Source organism: Pan troglodytes, chromosome 7 (assembly GCF_028858775.2).
Source record: "Pan troglodytes isolate AG18354 chromosome 7, NHGRI_mPanTro3-v2.0_pri, whole genome shotgun sequence".
Taxonomy (NCBI): domain Eukaryota; kingdom Metazoa; phylum Chordata; class Mammalia; order Primates; family Hominidae; genus Pan; species Pan troglodytes.
The window spans coordinates 75,724,549-75,742,729 of record NC_072405.2 but is presented as its reverse complement, the minus strand read 5'-3'; the positions used below and the strand labels follow the sequence as shown (position 1 = coordinate 75,742,729).

The following is an 18,181-nucleotide window of genomic DNA, read 5'->3' as shown; positions in this document are numbered from 1 at the left end:
CCAGAACAACAAACATTGTTATTTCTTGTCTCCATGCAGAGAATTTTTTAATACACCTATAAACAGATACTTTTATATTATCATATACATATTTATATGCATGTGTGCATTATATTTACTTTTTCCTCCAGTTAAGACAAGTAGTCCAGCATTGTTTGGCATCTTGCTTTCTCAAGAACAGCAAAATTAAAGAAAAACTAATTATCTTTACATCTTCACTTAATTATACCCTAATTTCTATAAAAATAAATACCAACAACAATTTTAATGCATCATTTTCAGTCTAGGAAAACTAATAACATGATTTTTTTAGCATACAAGAATATCTTTAATATAACATGTTTCTGAGAAAAAATTATTAGGGCCATGTGTTGCTTAGAATGACATTTCTTTTTTTTTTTTAATTTTCTTTTTCTATCAAAGAGCATTCAGATAGGATGAAATTCCTAAAAACTTCTAAAGTTAAACCACTTCTGATTTCATAAAAATGGATATTAATTTTTATTGTGGTAAAATGTATATAATATAAAACCTACCATTTTAATCATTTTAAGCATTCAATTCAGTGGCATTAAGTACATTTACAATGTTGTACAACCATCATCACTATCCATTTCCAGAATTTTTTCATCATCCCAAACAGAAACTCTGTAAATGGATGTTAATTTTTGAAGAAAAACTTCGAATTTGAGTAGTATTTCCTTACACAAAATTTAAAAATCAAATTACATTTAGGGATGATGACAATGATGACTGTACAACTTGTAAATATACTAAAAACCATTGAATTGTACACTTTAAATAGGTAAATGTTATGGTGTGTAAATTATATCTCAACAAAGCTATCAAAAATCAAATTATATACTTTTCAAACCTTCAATAATAAAATACTATGTCAAGAAGCATAGACATTAGATGAGTATTCAGATCTGAAGCTTCATCCCTTTTTTAGTCCTACTATATACATAATACTATAGTATTAAAAAATTATCATTTCTAAACAAAATAAAACTTGGCTTTTTTTTTTTTTTTTCTCTCTTTAGACAGGGTCTCGCTCTGTTACCTAGGCTTGAGTGCAGTGGCGTGATCAAGGCACATTGCAGCCTCAACCTCCTGGCCTCAAGCAATCCTCCCATCTCAGCCTCCCGAGTAGCTAGGACTACAGGCATGCACCACCACGCCTGGCCAAAACTTTCCTTAAAGATTCAGCTATGAGCACTATAGATGAAATAAAATTTGACTGTAGTTTATAAACTGATATAAAAATCACCATTTTGTGCCTTATTTCTCACAATGTAGCTGAATGATGGGAACTTTTCAAGAATGTGTCATATCACTGCTTTACTACATCACTGAAACATTTCAGGCAGGGAAAAGGCCAGTGTAATATAAACATAAGTGGATGTTTATGGATTCTTACAGAATACTAAAATCCACTTACCGCTATCAACACTGGAATTCTCTTGATAAACATTTCTGGCCTATTTAACTCCTTGATGATAGAGGGTATAACAGAGGATTCCTTAGGGACACCTCTTACACATGCTTCTAACTCTCTTCCAAAAGAAACTAAAGCATTCCATATGCTTGGAATTTTAAATCATCCTAGAAAGGAACTGTTTCCTTTTGAAGGAATCTAAACCTTTTTTTAAAGATACAGAATTTAAGCCTAAGGAGAGAAAGTTTTGATTCTCATGTTCAGAATGGAACATCATATATAAAACTAAACTATAAAATCTATGAAGGCAAGGCCCATGCACTATTCAATTTTATAATGCTGGCACATAACTTTAACCCAAGAAAATGTTCATTGAATAAATCTGCAAATGAATATATGAATGAGTGCCTGAGACAGAGGAAGAAATGAGAAAAGGTGAGGGGGAACTATATACTATACTTAATATTCCATTTCTCCTGTTAGCGGTCTGACTGCATAGAGAGAGGTAGTTACCAAAGTTACATATCACTAGTCACACAGGGTCACAATGGATGTTCTATTGTGCCAAGGAGTAAAAGACAACAATGCTGCCAGGATGATGCCAACACACTACCTGCCCATCCAGGAACAAGCAATTTACAAATTTACAAAAAGTGTATGTTTAAGGTGGCTTTTACTGCTGTTTTTCAATTCTACTTGGGGGTTTATGTGGAAGAATGGAAAGAAAAACATAATTCATTTTCATTTACATTATTATTCATATATACATATACATATATATATATATATTTTTTTTTTTTTTTTTTTTTTTTTTTTTGAGACGAAGTCTCACTCTGTTGCCCAGGCTGGAGTGCAGTGGCACAATCTTGGCTCACTGCAACCTCCACCTCCCAGGTTCAAGTGATTCTCCTGCCTCAGCCTCTCAAGTAGCTGGGATTACAGGCACCTGCCACCACACCTGGCTAATTTTTGTATTTTTAGTGGAGGCGCGGTTTCACCATATTGGCCAGGCTGGTCTCAAACTCCTGACCTCATGATCCGCCCACCTTGGCCTCCCAAAGTGCTGGGATTACAGGCCTCAGCCACTGCGCCCGGCCTATTATTCATATTAAGTTAAATTTTTATTTACTAAGAGTATTTGTTTTTCACTATTAATTCAAATAGTATTGTAAAATTGTCTTGACAAGTAACAATATATAATGCCTTCTGAGTTATTTATAACTTTATTAATTTAATGTTTAGTCAACAGAAAACACTAACTTTTTAATTCTTATTTTTGTCATCTTGTACCAACATTTTATGGCATTAGAGGTAAGTCACAGACATAAAATTAGGAACTGTATAGAACAATGTAAATATCCTATTCTTTTAAACCATGCATTAACAATAGCATCTCAATTGACTTAATGAGCTAAGGAACACAGTGAGGCTTACTTATTGTGCCTGTTGTCTTCTGATGGATCTAGCAGCAAGTAAAGCATTTGTGTCATTTTAGGGTTATTTGAAGTGATGTCACTTCATCAAGTATAACATCAATGACCCTAAGATAGTTAACATTATGCTTCAGAACTATAGTAATTAGAAGTATTTGGTTTCTATAGCAGTTGTGGCTTACATAAAATACTTAAGACTAAAGTATATAACTTCTTCATAATTAATTTACCTTCTAACAGAGCATTCATCATAATTACTCTATGAAACAAATTACCATAGAACATTTACTTTCTTTTCATTATTATACTACCATGAAAAAGCATTATGTAAAAATAATCAAAAGACAAATTATAGGAAATAATAATAGGCCTTTACACAATGGGTGACTTACAAGGAGATGTGACTAATTGAGGAGACACTGTACTCTTAAATTTCAGCTATAAAGGTATCACTACAAGGACCCATTTCACTCATACAAAATGAATAAAAACTGTAGAAGAGTATCTGTGATTTAGTTTACAATAGGATAAACCTAAGACAAAGAGGAATGATAATTAAAACTACAAGGCTGGGTGCTGTGGGTCACGCCTGTAATTCCAGCACTTTGGGAGGCCGAGGTGGGTGGATTACTTGAGGTAAGGAGCTCGAGACCAGCCTGACCAAGATGGTGAAACCCTGTCTCTATGAAAAGCATAAAAAAAGTAGCTGGGGGTGGTGGCAGGCACCTGTAATCTCAGCTACTCAGGAGGCTGAGGCAGGAGAATAGCTTGAACCCAGGAGGCAGAGGTTGCAGTGAGCCGAGGTCGCGCCACTGCACTCCAGCCTGGGCAACAGAGCGAGACTCTATCTCAAAACAAATAATTAAAACTACAACTAGACAGATGCAGTGGCACAAACCTATAGTCTCAACTACTTAGGAGCCAGAGAAGGGAGGATCGTTTGAACCCAAGAGTTCAAAACCAGCCGGGGCAACATACCAAGACTCTATCTCTACAAAAAATTTAAAAATTAGGCATGGTGGCCTGAGCCTGTAGTCCTAGCTAGTCGAGAGGATGAGGCAGGAAGATCCCCAGAGCCCAGGAGTTTTAAGCTGCAGTAAGCTATTATGGTGCCACTGCACACGAGCCTGGATGACAGAGCAAGATCCTCTCCCTTAAAAAAACTGGGTGGTGGGGAGAAACTACATGTTTTAAGACCTTCACACATTTGTATCAAAACATTTTTAAAAGATTAATGGGAGCATTTAAATGATTAATATAAGTATTTCAACAATATTGATTATTGTTAATAATACCAGTAATGGTTGTTAAACGATAATAAGTTAGTAAGAATTTCTTTTAATGAAATAAACACAAATATTATGCCTAGAAACAGTTTAGGGAGATAAAAGATCTTTTATAGATCACTTTCAGGTGACTTTCTCTTAATTTAATATTACTAGTATTCTGACAAACTCCTTATTAAAGACATTTTTTCATTAGCTTATATGAACTAAATCATGTACATCCTATGTGTAATAAAAAAATTGGACTGTTACTTTCTCTGGGCTTGGAAAAGAAAAAAGAAAAAAAAAATTGAATCCTTTGTCTCCAGTTTCTGGGAGGTAACCTCTAAATCCTTAAAAGTTTCCAGACAATGGGAATGTCTTTATTATTCACAGTGGACACCTTGGACCACACCTAATAGTTTACACTAACAACGTAAATCATTGTGAGCCCCTAGTGGGTTTGACCTTAAAATTTACCAGATGATGGGAATGTCTTTATTATTCACAGTGGGTACCCTGGATCATACCTAACAGTTTATACTAACAAGTGAATCATTGTGAACCCCTAGAGAGTTTATGCTACAGAGATGACAAAAACGGGAGCTGGTCATGCCAGAAAAACCAACCATGTGATTTGAGGGTTGGGCCTTTGTGCCATGTGACATCAGCCAGGCCTAAGGGGAATGAATACAGCAGGGCTGGAGATCAAGCCAAGGAGCAACGATTCAACCAATCATTCCTACATAAGGAAAATCCAGTAAAAACTCTGGACACTCAGGCTCAGGTGAGGCTGATTGGCAATATTCTGTATCCTGTCACATACTGATGTGCTAGGAGGGTAATGTCTCCCTGAGACTAACAGATACTTAATGTTTGGACCGTCCCAGACCTTACCCTATGTGTCTCTCCCTTTGGCTATTTCTAATTTGTATACTTATGCTATAAAACTGTGACCATAAGTATAGCGCTTTCTTGAGTTCTGTGAGTCATTCTTATGAATTATTGAACTTGAGGGGATAGGGGAAACCCCCAAATTTATAGCCAGATGGTCAGACCTGAAGGTGTTCTGGTGACCCTTGAACTTGCAGCTGGAGTCTGAAGTGAAGGCAGTCTTGTGGAGGCCTATGCCCTTAACCTGTGAAGTTTGGTCCAACTCCAGGTAGCTGGTGTCAGAAGTCACTGTAACGCTACCTCAAATCCTTTTATGAAAGGTATAAATGGTGGTAGAAAGAGCCACATGGAATTAACCATGAATATCATCAGTATCTAACAGAAAAGAATTTATAAAATCATAGTGTTGTATGATAGTTGTACTATGAGCTATCAATAGATTGTTTTCATTGGATAAAATGAGTATGTCCAGTTTATATATCACTGATTACTACACTATGCTTAATTACTTATTCAAACTACGATGTTACAGCGCTTTAAGTCAATACCTCATTTCCAAATCTGACCTATATTAGACCTGTTTTTTATAATTCCTAAATGAGACCACTTAAGGAAAACCCTTAGTTGCCAAATAATTTTACATTTTTCCCAGTGTGAGAAACTATTTATTTGAGTGAATTTTAAAGCCACAATTAATCAGGCAGGAGGTCAGTAACTAAATGCTTATGCAGTATAAAATTAGTCAATTATATATTGCTCTTTAATAAAATTCCATGTGCATCAAATGGTTTCAGATGGCAATGGAAGAAGCATTCCATGAAAATTAAAGTCAACACACCCAAGAGAATTGGTTTTATTTTTGCAATGGGGACATTAATCCGTTGGTTTAAAACAACTTTTCCAAGCAGTAAGTGCTGCGCACTGTGCTAGGCAATGGAAATACAACGGGATGCAAGTTGGCATATCACTGTGGTACAAAAGAGAAGCTGAATAAGTTCAAAACTACTCTTCAAGAGGAGAACAAATCCTCTAGAAGCACATGACAGGATTGACCAACCCAATCTAGCAGAAGTATTAAGATGGCAAATTTATCATATAAGAAAAAAAGAAGCCATCAAAGGGTTTGAAGCAGAGACTAATATGATCAGATTTGTTTTATGCAAATATATAGAAAACATAGAGATTTGATACACGGGGCTAGACTGTAAAACAAAACCACCACCAAAAACACTAGGAAGCTTTTACAAAAATCTGACAGACAACAGAGGCTTCATAAAAGAAAGTCAGTGGGATTACAGCAGAGTGACCTTACTTGAGATTTATGCATTAGAATCAACTAGACTTGTGTAACTGCTTGATATAGGAGACAGGAGAAGACAGGAATCAAGGATGACTAGGCAGCCAGCTCAGTGAGATGGGGAGCACTAGAAAGTTTGACAAGAGTATAAGTTAATTTTGCAAATTTTGATTTTGAGCCCATGCCATACATGACCATACAAGTACAGATGTCCAATGGAAAATCAGACGTATGGGTCAAGTTCGCAATAGAACCTGGGACTGGGGATACAGATTCAGAAGTCATGAACACACTAATAGTAAATAAAGCCCTGTGAGCGGATATGGACACTCGGGGAATGTATAAGATGAGAAGTCAGCCTAGGTCAGAGGCCCAAGTAACACCAATTAATGGAAAGGCAGAGGTCACCACCTTTCAGTTATACTGTTAACTCTCCATAATATGTGAATGTAATGATCAAAGAATAATTCCTAAGACAATTCAAACAACTACATTTTTTTTTTAATTGAGATGGAGTCTCTCTCTGTCACCCAGGCTGGAGTGCAGGGGCATGATCTCGGTCACTGCAACCTCCGCCTCCTAGGTTCAAGTGATCCTCCCACCTCAGCCTCCCGAGTAGCTAGGATTATAGGCCTGCGCCACCATGCTGGGCTAATTTTTTTGTATTTTTAGTAGAGATGGGGTTTTACCATGTTGGCCAGGCTGGTCTTGAACTCCTGATCTCAAGTGATCTGCTGGCCTCAGCCTCCCAAGTGTTGGGATTACAGGTGTGAGCCACCACGCCCAGCCCGAAAAACTACTTTTAAAAAGATGGAAGGCCAGGCACAAGTGGCTCACACCTGTAATCCCAGAACTTTGGGAGGCCGAGGCAGGTGGATGGCTTGAGCTAGCGAGTTCGAGACCAGACCAGCCTGGGCAACATAGCGAAACACCACCTCTACAGAAAATATATGTATATAAAAAAAGTTAGCCGGCATGGTGGTGCTCACCTGTGGTCTCAGCTACTTGGAGGCTGAGGAGGGAGGATGAATCACTTAAGCCTGGACAGTGGAGGTTGCAGTGAGCCAAGATTATGCCACTGCACTCCAGCCTGGGCGACAGAGTAAGATCCTGTCTCAAAAAAAAAAGATGTAAACGAGAAAAAGAAATTAATATTTATTGTGTACCAATTACGTGCCAGCCATCTTTTCACCTATTTAACTTTCGCCCATAACGACTTTTTGAGATAGATGTCATAAGATAAGGAAACAAAGTGTAGCTCCTGACAGGTCATAAAGGCATCACAGCCCAATCCAAAGCAAGCTGTAACCCTAGAATTTAAAAGGGATTCTGTCTAACCTTAGCGACCTTAGTGCTTGAGATAACCTACTATTAAACTTTTTAAAAATTATCTCTTGGAATAATTAAAATTTAGATTCATAAAAACGTAGGGCTGGAAGATAATCAAACTCATTTCACAGAAAAAAAATTGAGAGCCTTAGAGATTAAAAAATTTTACCAATATATAATACTTTAGTTCACTAATGCTGTATATTAATAATTTATAAGAGATTCAAAATGGAAAGAGTTATCTATCTGATATTAAAAGTAGGGCACTCACTTTGAGCTATTTGTCTAATGCAGAGACAAAGCTTACTGACTATCCAGTTTCTTGGCCGGCATCCCCTTGTATCCACTGGCACACAAAAACAATTTAGGAGTATACCTACAGCCATGAAAAGGTGTCCATTTGAGAACAATGCTTTAATCAAATGAACTTATCATAGTTGATTTTCTTTTTGTGAAAAAGTTTGTCATCATCAATAAATCACAAAATGCACGTTGAAAATATTCATACAGGTCGGGCACAGTGGCTCACGCCTGTAACCCCAGCTTTGGGAGGCCGAGGCGGGCAGGCAGATCACCTGAGGTCAGGAGTTCGAGACCAGCCTGGCCAACACTGCGAAACCCTGTCTCTACCAAAAATATAAAAAATTAGCTGAGTGTGGTGGCATGCGCCTGTAATCCCAGCTACTTGAGAGGCTGAGACAGGAGAATCGCCTGAACCTGGGAGGTGGAGGTGGCAGTGAGCCGAGATCGTGCCACTGCACTCCAGCCTGGGCGACAGGGTCAGACTCAGCCTTGAAGAAAAAAAAAAAAAATTATATATATATATATATATATATATATATATATATATATATATATATTCATACAGACTGGGCACGGTGGCTCAGGCCTGTAATTGTAGTACTTTGGGAGGCCAAGGCAGGAGGATTGCTTGAACCCAGGAGTTCAAGATAACACTGAACTATGATCATGCCACTGCACTCCAGCCTGAGTGACAGAGAGAGAGAGAGACCCTGTCTTTAATAAATAAACAAAAATTTTTACATATTCATACATTTTCTTTTTTTAAAATGTATACCTACCAACAAGCCAAAATGTGGTAAAAAGTTTCCAAATATTTTCATACCATACCATAATCAAAGCATTAGTATGGCTACAGTATTAACTTCTTTACAATTCCAACATGATCATCAATAATGAAAATAGTCTTTCACCAAACAGCATTTTGTACCCTTTAAGCATATTTCTTTAATTTTTAAATAAGCAAGTTCACCATTTTCAATCAACAAATAAAAGTTTCTCTTCTCTCTCTCTCTCACACACACAAATTCCTTTCAAAGTTTTCAATTTTTAAGTTATGTTATACACACCTTCTTCTATAAGTTCCACAAATCATAACCAATGCAGTATCACATAAAACAAGTACAAAGTTTTCAGTATGAGTTCTATTTCATATGTAGACTATATTGACTTACATAAGATTCCAGAAAGAAAAACTACTAGGATTCCAAATAAATCTTTTTTTCTGACAAGACAAACCTCTTTCAGAAGAGCCCACTAAGGATATCTTAAAATAAGTTTAGCACATCTAATGACATACCTAAGGAACCCCTGGTCTGTTGACTATTTGGTGGTATGTTTTCCTTAGCCATAGAGATCAGTATCTTACTGTTTTCAGAAAGCTTCTCTGACAACTTTCCCTGAAAGAGACATAATGTTTACAAAAGCAAGAGGAAAAAAAAACCATGAAATATACAACTCATCTCAAATTTTAATTAAACAGCTTGATGAAATTACACAGTACATCATAGAAGAAATTAAGTGTAAGGTTTGAGGAATTAGCCAAAGGTATTTTAATTTTATAATAGATATTCTAATATTTAACTCATTCACTTACCAACAAATATTTACTGAGTTCCCATTAAGTGCCAAACATTTTGTCAAGCATTGAAAGTATAAGAGTTTTAAAAAATAGAAGAATTTCTGCCATCATGAAGCTTATAAACTATTGGGGGGACACATAATGAACTCAACACATGATTAGATTATGTGATATGTAGACAGTGGCAGGAAGTGGTTATGGAAAAAAAAAAAACAGATTAAAGTAAGGAGGCCCAGAAATGCTGAGGGACTATAAGGCCTCACTGAGCAGGTGATATTTGAACTAAGACTTAAAATTATTTATGTACAAATTAATGTTACAAATTATAACAAAACTGTCTTTAAAGCTATGTACTCCAAATTATGTAACTCCAAAGCCATAAGCTGGTCCTAACTACTGGAGAGTGGTTAAGAGATAGACTCTGGAGCTGCATAAAGGTTCCACTCCTGAATCCACCACTGTGTGGACCTGGACAAATTACTTAACTCCTGTGAGCTTCACTTTCTTAATCCATAAAACAAAAAAAATTCACCTGCTTAACAGGGATATTATGATTAAATAAAATGATACATATAAAGTCCTTGGCATTCCTGGTACATGACAGGTTATCTGGAAGAAAGGCAACCTATTATGTTGGTTCCGAGGACAAGCACTGAAGCCAGGCTGCCAGGGGTCAAAGCCTAGTTCCACCAACTCTACTGCCTTAGTCTCATTACTTAACTTGCCTCAGTTTACTCATCTGGAAAATTACAATAACAGCACTTACCTCATAGATTACTGTGAAATATAACCTCTTAAGAATATGCCTTGTCCATAGCTAGTACTCAATAAATGTTAGCCGTGTGAGTAAAATTGTAATCAGGGTATCTATATTATTTATCATCTCAGCCAAGGTACCTTTGTCCAGGACAAATGCTAAACCAGAAAAAAACACTGGACAACAGGTAAACCAGGATCATCTTGAACAAACCAATATATATGGTTACTGTCATTATGATGAACCATATGGCACAGATTAAACTACATGCTGTATCTTATTACATACACTGAGCCCTGAGAAGGTGCCACAACACTCTAATCAGTGCTGCATTCTCAGAGCTTAGCATCATACCTAACACAATCTCAGTAAGTATTTGCTAAATGGATAAATCAGTTTCACCTAAACAAGGAAAGCTTTAAGAAAGCCTTTCAGACATTGCTTTAAGAAACAATTATTTTAGGCCGGGCACACTGGCTCATGCCTGTAATCTCAGCATTTTGGGAGGCTGAGGCGGGTGGATCTCAAGGTCAGGAGTTCAAGACCAGCCTGGCCAACATAGTGAAATCTCAACTCTACTAAAAATACAAAAATTAGCCAGGCATAGTGGCGGGCACCTGTAGTCCCAGCTACTCATGAGGCTGAGGCAGAAGAATCACTTGAGCCTGGGAGGCTGAGGTTGTGGCGAGCTGAGATCACACCATTGCAGTCCTGCCTGGCCAACAGAGCGAGATTCTATCTCAAAAAAAAAAAAGCAATTATTTTAAGAAATTTATATTAAGAAACACAAATAGTACAAAATAATAAGTTCACTTTTTCAGATTTCAAAAAAACTTTTTAAACTAATTAAATTGAATTTTTTCACATAGACTATAAACTTGCTTTTACAACTATTCTGTTTATGTTGTGGAAGTTCTTTGTAATAGAACTGGTCTCATAATCATTTTATAACCAAATAATTCTTCAACAAGAGATAAGAGAAACACTGTGAGATATAAACCACCACAAAAGAAAAACTGCATTCAAAATTACTGCAATCTTGTCTGGAGTCAGGCTCCTAGAATGACAGCATACTACAAAACAGAAGATTCTCACTCATAGAAGAGGATGTTTTGTATTTACACAGGAGTAATCTCCATAGACAATTATAATAAAACATGTTCAAAGAAAATTATTAAATTTACCTTCATTTCCATGTAAGGTGGATCACTTTCCAACTCTGCTTTGTCTTCAGCCAATCTGGCTTTTTGCTCTTCAATAAATTCATCCAAATTATCAGCCATTTTGCAGATTCTTTAAAAAAAAATTTCAGTGAGCATATCTATATCACAGTATATTTAGCCTAATTATCAACATGTAGGCTTAGTCCACATTTAGTTTTCAATCTCACTTATCAAATTGAGAAATTCAAACTTAAGATTGATCATAAATATGCCTGCCTACTGCCTCTCCCAGCTTCCCCAAAAAGCCTACAATATACTTTAAAATATCTGAAATAAAAAGAAAATGAAAAACTACCACCACCCTCCATATACACTCCCTCCCCGGCAAAAAACAAAGGCAAGCAAACAAAAAGCTCTTTAAATCCTTAAGCCAAAGCACTTTTAAAAAAAAAAAATTTTTTTTTTAAATATTGGGAGATAATTTCTGACTTACAGAGAAGTTACAGTAATAATACCAAGAACACACAAAGAGTCTTTATTAATTCCCTATTAAGATTTGGCTCCACTTGCTTCATCCTTTGCTTGTGCACACAAGGTCATTCTCTCCATACACACAAACACAATTTTTTCTAAAATTATTCAGAGAATAAAGTACATATATCATAGCCCTTTGCCCCTAAGCTCTTCAGTGTGTGTGTCTTAAGAATTGGGTTATTTTCTTATATAACCTCAACATAATTATCAACTTTTGTAACACTGATTTTTTAATCTATTGTCCATATTCCACTTTTGTCAACTGACTCAATAGCAGCCTTTACAGCCTATTTTTCTCTTTCTAATTCGGGATCCCATCTAAGTTAGGTACTGATTGCATTTCACTGCTATATCTCTTTTGCCTTCTTTAATTTGGAATATCTATCTCTACCATCTTTCTTTGTCTTTTACCAATTTACACAGGTAAAAGAATCCTGTGTAACAGAACATCCTTTTCAATAGAACATCCCTTATCTAGGGTGTGCCTGATGTTTCTTAATGACTAAATTTAGATTATGCATTCTCACGAGAAATATTAGGTGAAATTTTAAGGTGTCACAAAGAGAAGGCACATGATATTTACCTGCCCCTTGTTAGTGATGTTATTTTTTATTATATGGTCAAGATGTTGTCTAATTCCTGAACTGCTAAACTGTTCCTCAAAGTACAAAGTACCATATTTACATTCCAATGTATAAGAATGTATGTGGGTTGTAATGACAATTGCAATTTCTACACATCCTTGCCAGGGCGTGATATTTTCAGTCATTTTTATCTTAGTCATTCTATTGTGTATTTATTTAGTGGTTATCTCTCTGAGTGTTTTAATCTGCATTTCTCTGATAACTATGATGTTGAGCATCTTTTCATCTATTTTTTTACCATACATATAATCATTGGGAAAGTATCTACTCAAATCTGCCCTTTTGTTAAAATTAGCTTTTCTTTCTTTCTTTCTTTCTTTTTTTTTTTTTGAGACAGGCTCTCTCGTTGTTTCACAGGCTAGAGAGTACAGTGTTGCCATCATAGTACACCTTCAGCCTTGAACTCCTGGGCTCAAGCAATCCTCCCACCTCAGCCTCCTGAACAGCTAGGACTATAGGCAAGCACCACCATCCCTAGCTAGTTTTTTCATTTGTTTGTTTATTGCAGACACAGGATCTCACTATGTTGCCCAGGCTGGAGTGGTATGATCATAGCTCAATGTTACCCCTTCAATTCCTGGACTCAAATGATCCTCCTGCCTCGGCCTCCCAAAGTGTTCTAACTAAAGGCATGAGCCACCAAGCCCAGCACGTTGTTTTATTACCATTGAATTGTAAGATTTCTTTATATATACTTGATAAAAGTCGTTTATTAAACTTGCTTTATTTTTACAAAGCAATATTTTACAAAACTTGCTTTGTAAAAATATTTTCTGCCAATCTGTGGTTTGTAAATTTTCTTGATATATTTTTAACAGTGAAAGTTTATAATTTTTATCAAGTCCAATTTATCAATTTTTAAATTTGTTTGTACTTTTTGTGTCCTATCTAAAAAAAAATCTTTTTTTTTTTTTTTGAGACAGAGTCTTGCTCTGTCGCCCAGGCTGGAGTGCAGTAGCGCAATCTCACTGCAGCCTCCGCCTCTTGGGTTCAAACAATTCTCCTGCCTCAGCCTCCTGAGCAGCTGGGACTACAGGCGCCCGCCACCACGCCTGGCTAACTTTTTGTATTTTTTGTAGAGACGGGATTTCACCGTGTTAGCCAGGATGGTCTCAAGATGGTCTCAATCTCCTGACCTTGTGATCCACCTGCCTTGGCCTCCCAAAGTGCTGAGATCACAGGTGTGAGCCACCACGCCCAGCTAAAAAAAATCTTTGCCTAACCCAAGATCACAAATATTTTCTTTTATGTTTCCTTTTAGAAGTTTTTAGTTTTTTCTCTTACATTTAAGTCTGTGATCCATTCAAAGTTAATTTTTGCAAATCTGTAAGTGTCAAGGCTCAACTTTTTTGCATATGAATAGAGTATTCCAGCACCATTTTTTGAAAAGACTAACCTTTCTTCATTTAACCTAGAATTTTTTTCCAAACACATCTTCCAAAGTCCCATTAAAGTTAGCATCTAATTGGGTACGTAGACAAAAAAGAAGCCACTAATGATCAAAGTTTTAAGGCCTGGAAGCTAAATGTGGATAGAATCTTGGACAGAAGTAAGTCAGAGCAAGTTGGAAGATTTAGAAAGGTTTGGTTTACATATGTTAAGTTGGAGCTAGTAAGATGTGCTATTGGAAATTTACAGTAGACGGTTAGAAATTCAAGATTCAAATTCAAGAAAATGAACTACATTAACTATGTATTTTAAAGGTAACAGTTGAAGCCACAGTAAATGAGCACAGGCAGGGAAAAAGAGAGATGACCCAGAACTAAACAACAGCCAATGTTCACTTGAGGGAGTGACAGAAGAATTGAAGCTGGGGGGAAAAAAAAAACAGAAGGAATAATTAAATAATAATTAAAACAGGGATATGAAACAAACCCAATCAGCATAATTAGTTGAGGAAAAGAGGAAAGAGGTACAAAATAGAACTGGTAAACAATATCAAATGCAAGCAAGTTAAAGAAAAAAAGTATCCCCTGAACTTAATGTTTGGGACAATAATAATTTGTAAAATATATATATATATCATTGTAGAAAAGCAGGCTTCACCTAAAAGAATATGTTGAAACTTATAACAGGTAAACAGTACCTAATGCAAACTTCACGCCATTATGTAATACCAAAAGAAACACTGATTTTAAAACATAGCTGTAGGCTGGGCTTGGTGGCTCACACTTGTAATCCCAGCACTTTGAGAGGCTGAGGTGGGATCACTTGAGCGCAGGAGGTCAAGACCAGCCTGGGCAACATAGTAAGATCTTGTCTCTACTAAAAATAAAAATAAAATTAGCCAGGCATAGTGGTGTATCCTGTAGTCCCAGCTATTGGGGAAGCTGAGGCAGGAGGATTGGATCACTTGAGCCCAGGAGATCAAGGCTACAGTGAGCTTATGAGCATGCCACTGTACTCCAGCCTGGGCAACAGAGCAAGACCCCATCTCAAAAAAAAACACTAAAAATAGAAATATATATATATATATATTTACATATATAGTTTTAGCAAAATATATTTCAAATCAACAAAAGTTGATAAATTCTGGCCAATTTCTTTTGTTGTTTTTTGTTTTTTAGAGATGAGGTCTCGCTCTGCTGCCCAGGCTAGTGTGCAGTGGCACGATCATAGTTCATTGTAACTTTGAACTGCTAAGCTCAAGTGATCCTCCACGTTGGCCACCAGAATCACTGGGATTATAACTGCCAGCGACCACACTCAGCTTATTTCAGCTTTTTTTTTTTTTTTGAGACGGAGTCTCGCTCTGTCACCTAGGCTGGAGTACAGTGGCGTGATCTCGGCTCACTGCAAGCTCCACCTCCCGGGTTCATGCCATTCTCCTGCCTCAGCCTCCCGAGTAGCTGAGACTACAGGTGCCCACCACCATGCCCAGCTAATTTTTTTGTATTATTAGTAGAGACAGGATTTCACTGTGTTAGCCAGGATGGTCTCAATCTCCTGACCTCGTGATCCGCCCGCCTCGGCCTCCCGAAGTGCTGGGATTACAGGTGTGAGCCACCGTCCCGGCTTATTTCAGCCATTTTTAATTTGCTAATAGTCACGAAAGATTTTTCCTAGTAAAAATTCTGAACTCAACAGCAAACAAGTTTTCATGTTTAAAAAAATCAATCCTCAAAATCCTCTAATCTTCCTAAATATTCTATGTCTGATAGGAATAAAATGATGAGATAACGCATATATTTTGCTATAGAATTTTGCACAGAATTTAAACAGAAATGTCATTTATCTAGGTTGGGGGCGATGGCTCACGCCTGTAATCCCAGCACTTTGGGAGTGTGAGGCAGGTGGATCACCTGAGGTCAGGAGTTCGAGACCAGCCTGGCCAACATGGCAAAACCCCGTCTCTACTAAAAATACAAAAATTAGCCAGGCATGGTGGTATATACCTGTAATCCCAACTACCGGGGGACACTGACACAGGAGAATCGCTTGAACCAGGCAGATGGAAGTTGCAGTGAGCCGAGATCATGCCACTGCGCTCCAGTCTGGGCAACAGAGTGAGACTCCATCCCAAAAAAAAAAAAAAAAAAGAAAAGAAAAAAAAGAAATGTCATTTATCTAAAAAGAAAAAAAAAACAGTAACATGCCACCTTCACATGGAACTAAGGTTTCCATACAACCTAATAACAATTATTAATTTAACATGTTCATTTACATGTTGTTCTAACCAGGCTTTGAAAGATCTCCCTCTTGAATTTATAGATGCTTATCTTTCTCTTTACTGTAATTATTTAACATTATAAATTATAGAACTGATTTTAACTTACAGTAATCAAAAGTACAAAAAGTACAAATAAAACACACTTTTAAACAACCATAGTAAATATAGCATATGCCATAACTAAAACATAAGATTTATCCGAGATATAAGTACATTTCTAATCATTTCTAATTTTGTCCTATATCTAATCCGATTAGATTATAATGACTTTAATATTAAAGAGTCAAAGACACTAATGAGTTTTCTCCTAGTAATGATCTCCAGCCAAAGAACACCAGGAAAACTACTACAGTTAAGTTGGATGTACTACTCATTGCATTAAGGAATGCACGGAGAACACACACCATGGGGAACCCTGTGGTATCGTGGTAAGAGGGTATTGGAAAAGACTTATATGTGTTGGGTGATTTGGGGGAAGGCTTAATTTAAGGAAGTGGAGCTTTGCTCAGGATTGAACAGTTCGAAGTGGGGTTAATTCTATGATGGTACCACTCAATAAATCTAAAATACAGGGGGAGGCTAATGCTGTAACTGGTAAACAAGCAGTAGTCACTCACATCAGCTGGGAAAGGGAATGTTTGGTATCTCGGTTCTTGCACAATATTTACGTTTTGTCTGTGTTTGGAGACACTGATGGAATGTTTTTGTCTTGATCCATCATAGACACAGAGTGGCCTTATCTGATGTTGACATTCTGTACAATAGTTTATCTTCAACAGAAAAACACAAAGTTACTGTGAATGCCAGGCTAGTTTCTAGCAATACCAGTTTCTAGATATCACGGCCACTTTTCTTTTTCTCACTCCTAAAAGCATGTGGTAACTTACATAAAACATATTTCAACTACACAATTATTCAAGAATTACTTGGTGAATCACAGAGACTGGGTTAATAAATATGGCATAGGTACAATACAGAGTAAGAAAGTTTATAATTTAAGGATTAAGTTGCCAAAAATAAATCAGCTGAAAGAAACCTAAATGAGATTATTTATATATGAAACTCTACAATATAAAGTCACTCACAACTTTTTTCAAGACATCATGGCCAAGTATTATTTCTCCAGTAGCTGTGTACATAGTATGTAGATGATAAACAGTTTTCAGGAAAATAGTTTAATTGAAAGAACTGAGTTTGAAATATACTTCTATCACTTATTGATCTCAACATGAATGACCTCAAGCATGTTCCTTAACTGCTCTATGCCTAATCTATAAAACAGAAATATCATTTATTCTAGTATATTATGAAGAAAAAAGAAAATAATGCATATAAAAATTATGACAGAGAACCTAACACTTAGAAATCAACAGATCAGGCCAGGCGCAGTGGCCCATGCCTGTAATCCCAGCACTGTGGGAAGCCAAGGAGAGTGGATCACCTGAGGTTAGGAGTTTGAGACCAGTCTGGCTAACACAGCAAAACCCATCTCCACTAAAAATACAAAAATTAGGCAGGCATGGTGGCACACCTCTGTAGTCCCAGCTACTCAGGAGGCTGAGGCAGGAGAATTGCTTGAACCTAGGAAGCAGAGGCTGTAGTGAGCCCAGATCACGCCACTGTACTACAGCCTCGATGACAGAGCAATACTCTGTCAAAAAAAAAAAAAAGAAATCAACAGATCAATTCTTTTATTGTTTATCGTTGTATCTTTACAGTCTTTGCATATATGAAGATTTACCTCTTAAAAACAGAGCCTGCAGCCGCGTTGTGGCTCACACCTGTAATCCCAGCACTTTGGGAGGCCGAGGCGGGCGGATCACGAGGTCAGGAGATCAAGACCATCCTGGCTAACACGGTGAAACCCTGTCTCTA

The 18,181-nt window shown here is 36.9% G+C and overlaps 1 protein-coding gene across 50 annotated transcripts in view; it reads right to left on the bottom strand.

Moving 5' to 3' along the window:
- Positions 1-18,181, bottom strand: part of CSPP1 (centrosome and spindle pole associated protein 1) — a 132,202-nt gene that overhangs the window by 110,769 nt on the left and 3,252 nt on the right. For 45 of the 50 annotated variants that reach the window (XR_010159269.1, XR_001720593.4, XR_010159267.1 and 42 more), the window contains exons 2-3: positions 11,480-11,588; positions 9,257-9,356 (exon numbers count right to left, since the gene is read on the bottom strand). Coding sequence is in view for 38 of the 50 variants with exons in the window: in XM_016960239.4 (XP_016815728.3) it covers positions 9,257-9,356; positions 11,480-11,588 (209 nt within the window). In the remaining 12 variants the exon portion in view is untranslated. Of the gene's footprint in view, positions 1-1,441; positions 1,941-7,316; positions 7,417-9,256; positions 9,357-11,479; positions 11,589-18,181 lie in introns of those variants that run through there. The other 5 variants (XM_016960255.4, XM_063816373.1, XM_063816375.1 and 2 more) reach the window with 4 other exon arrangements.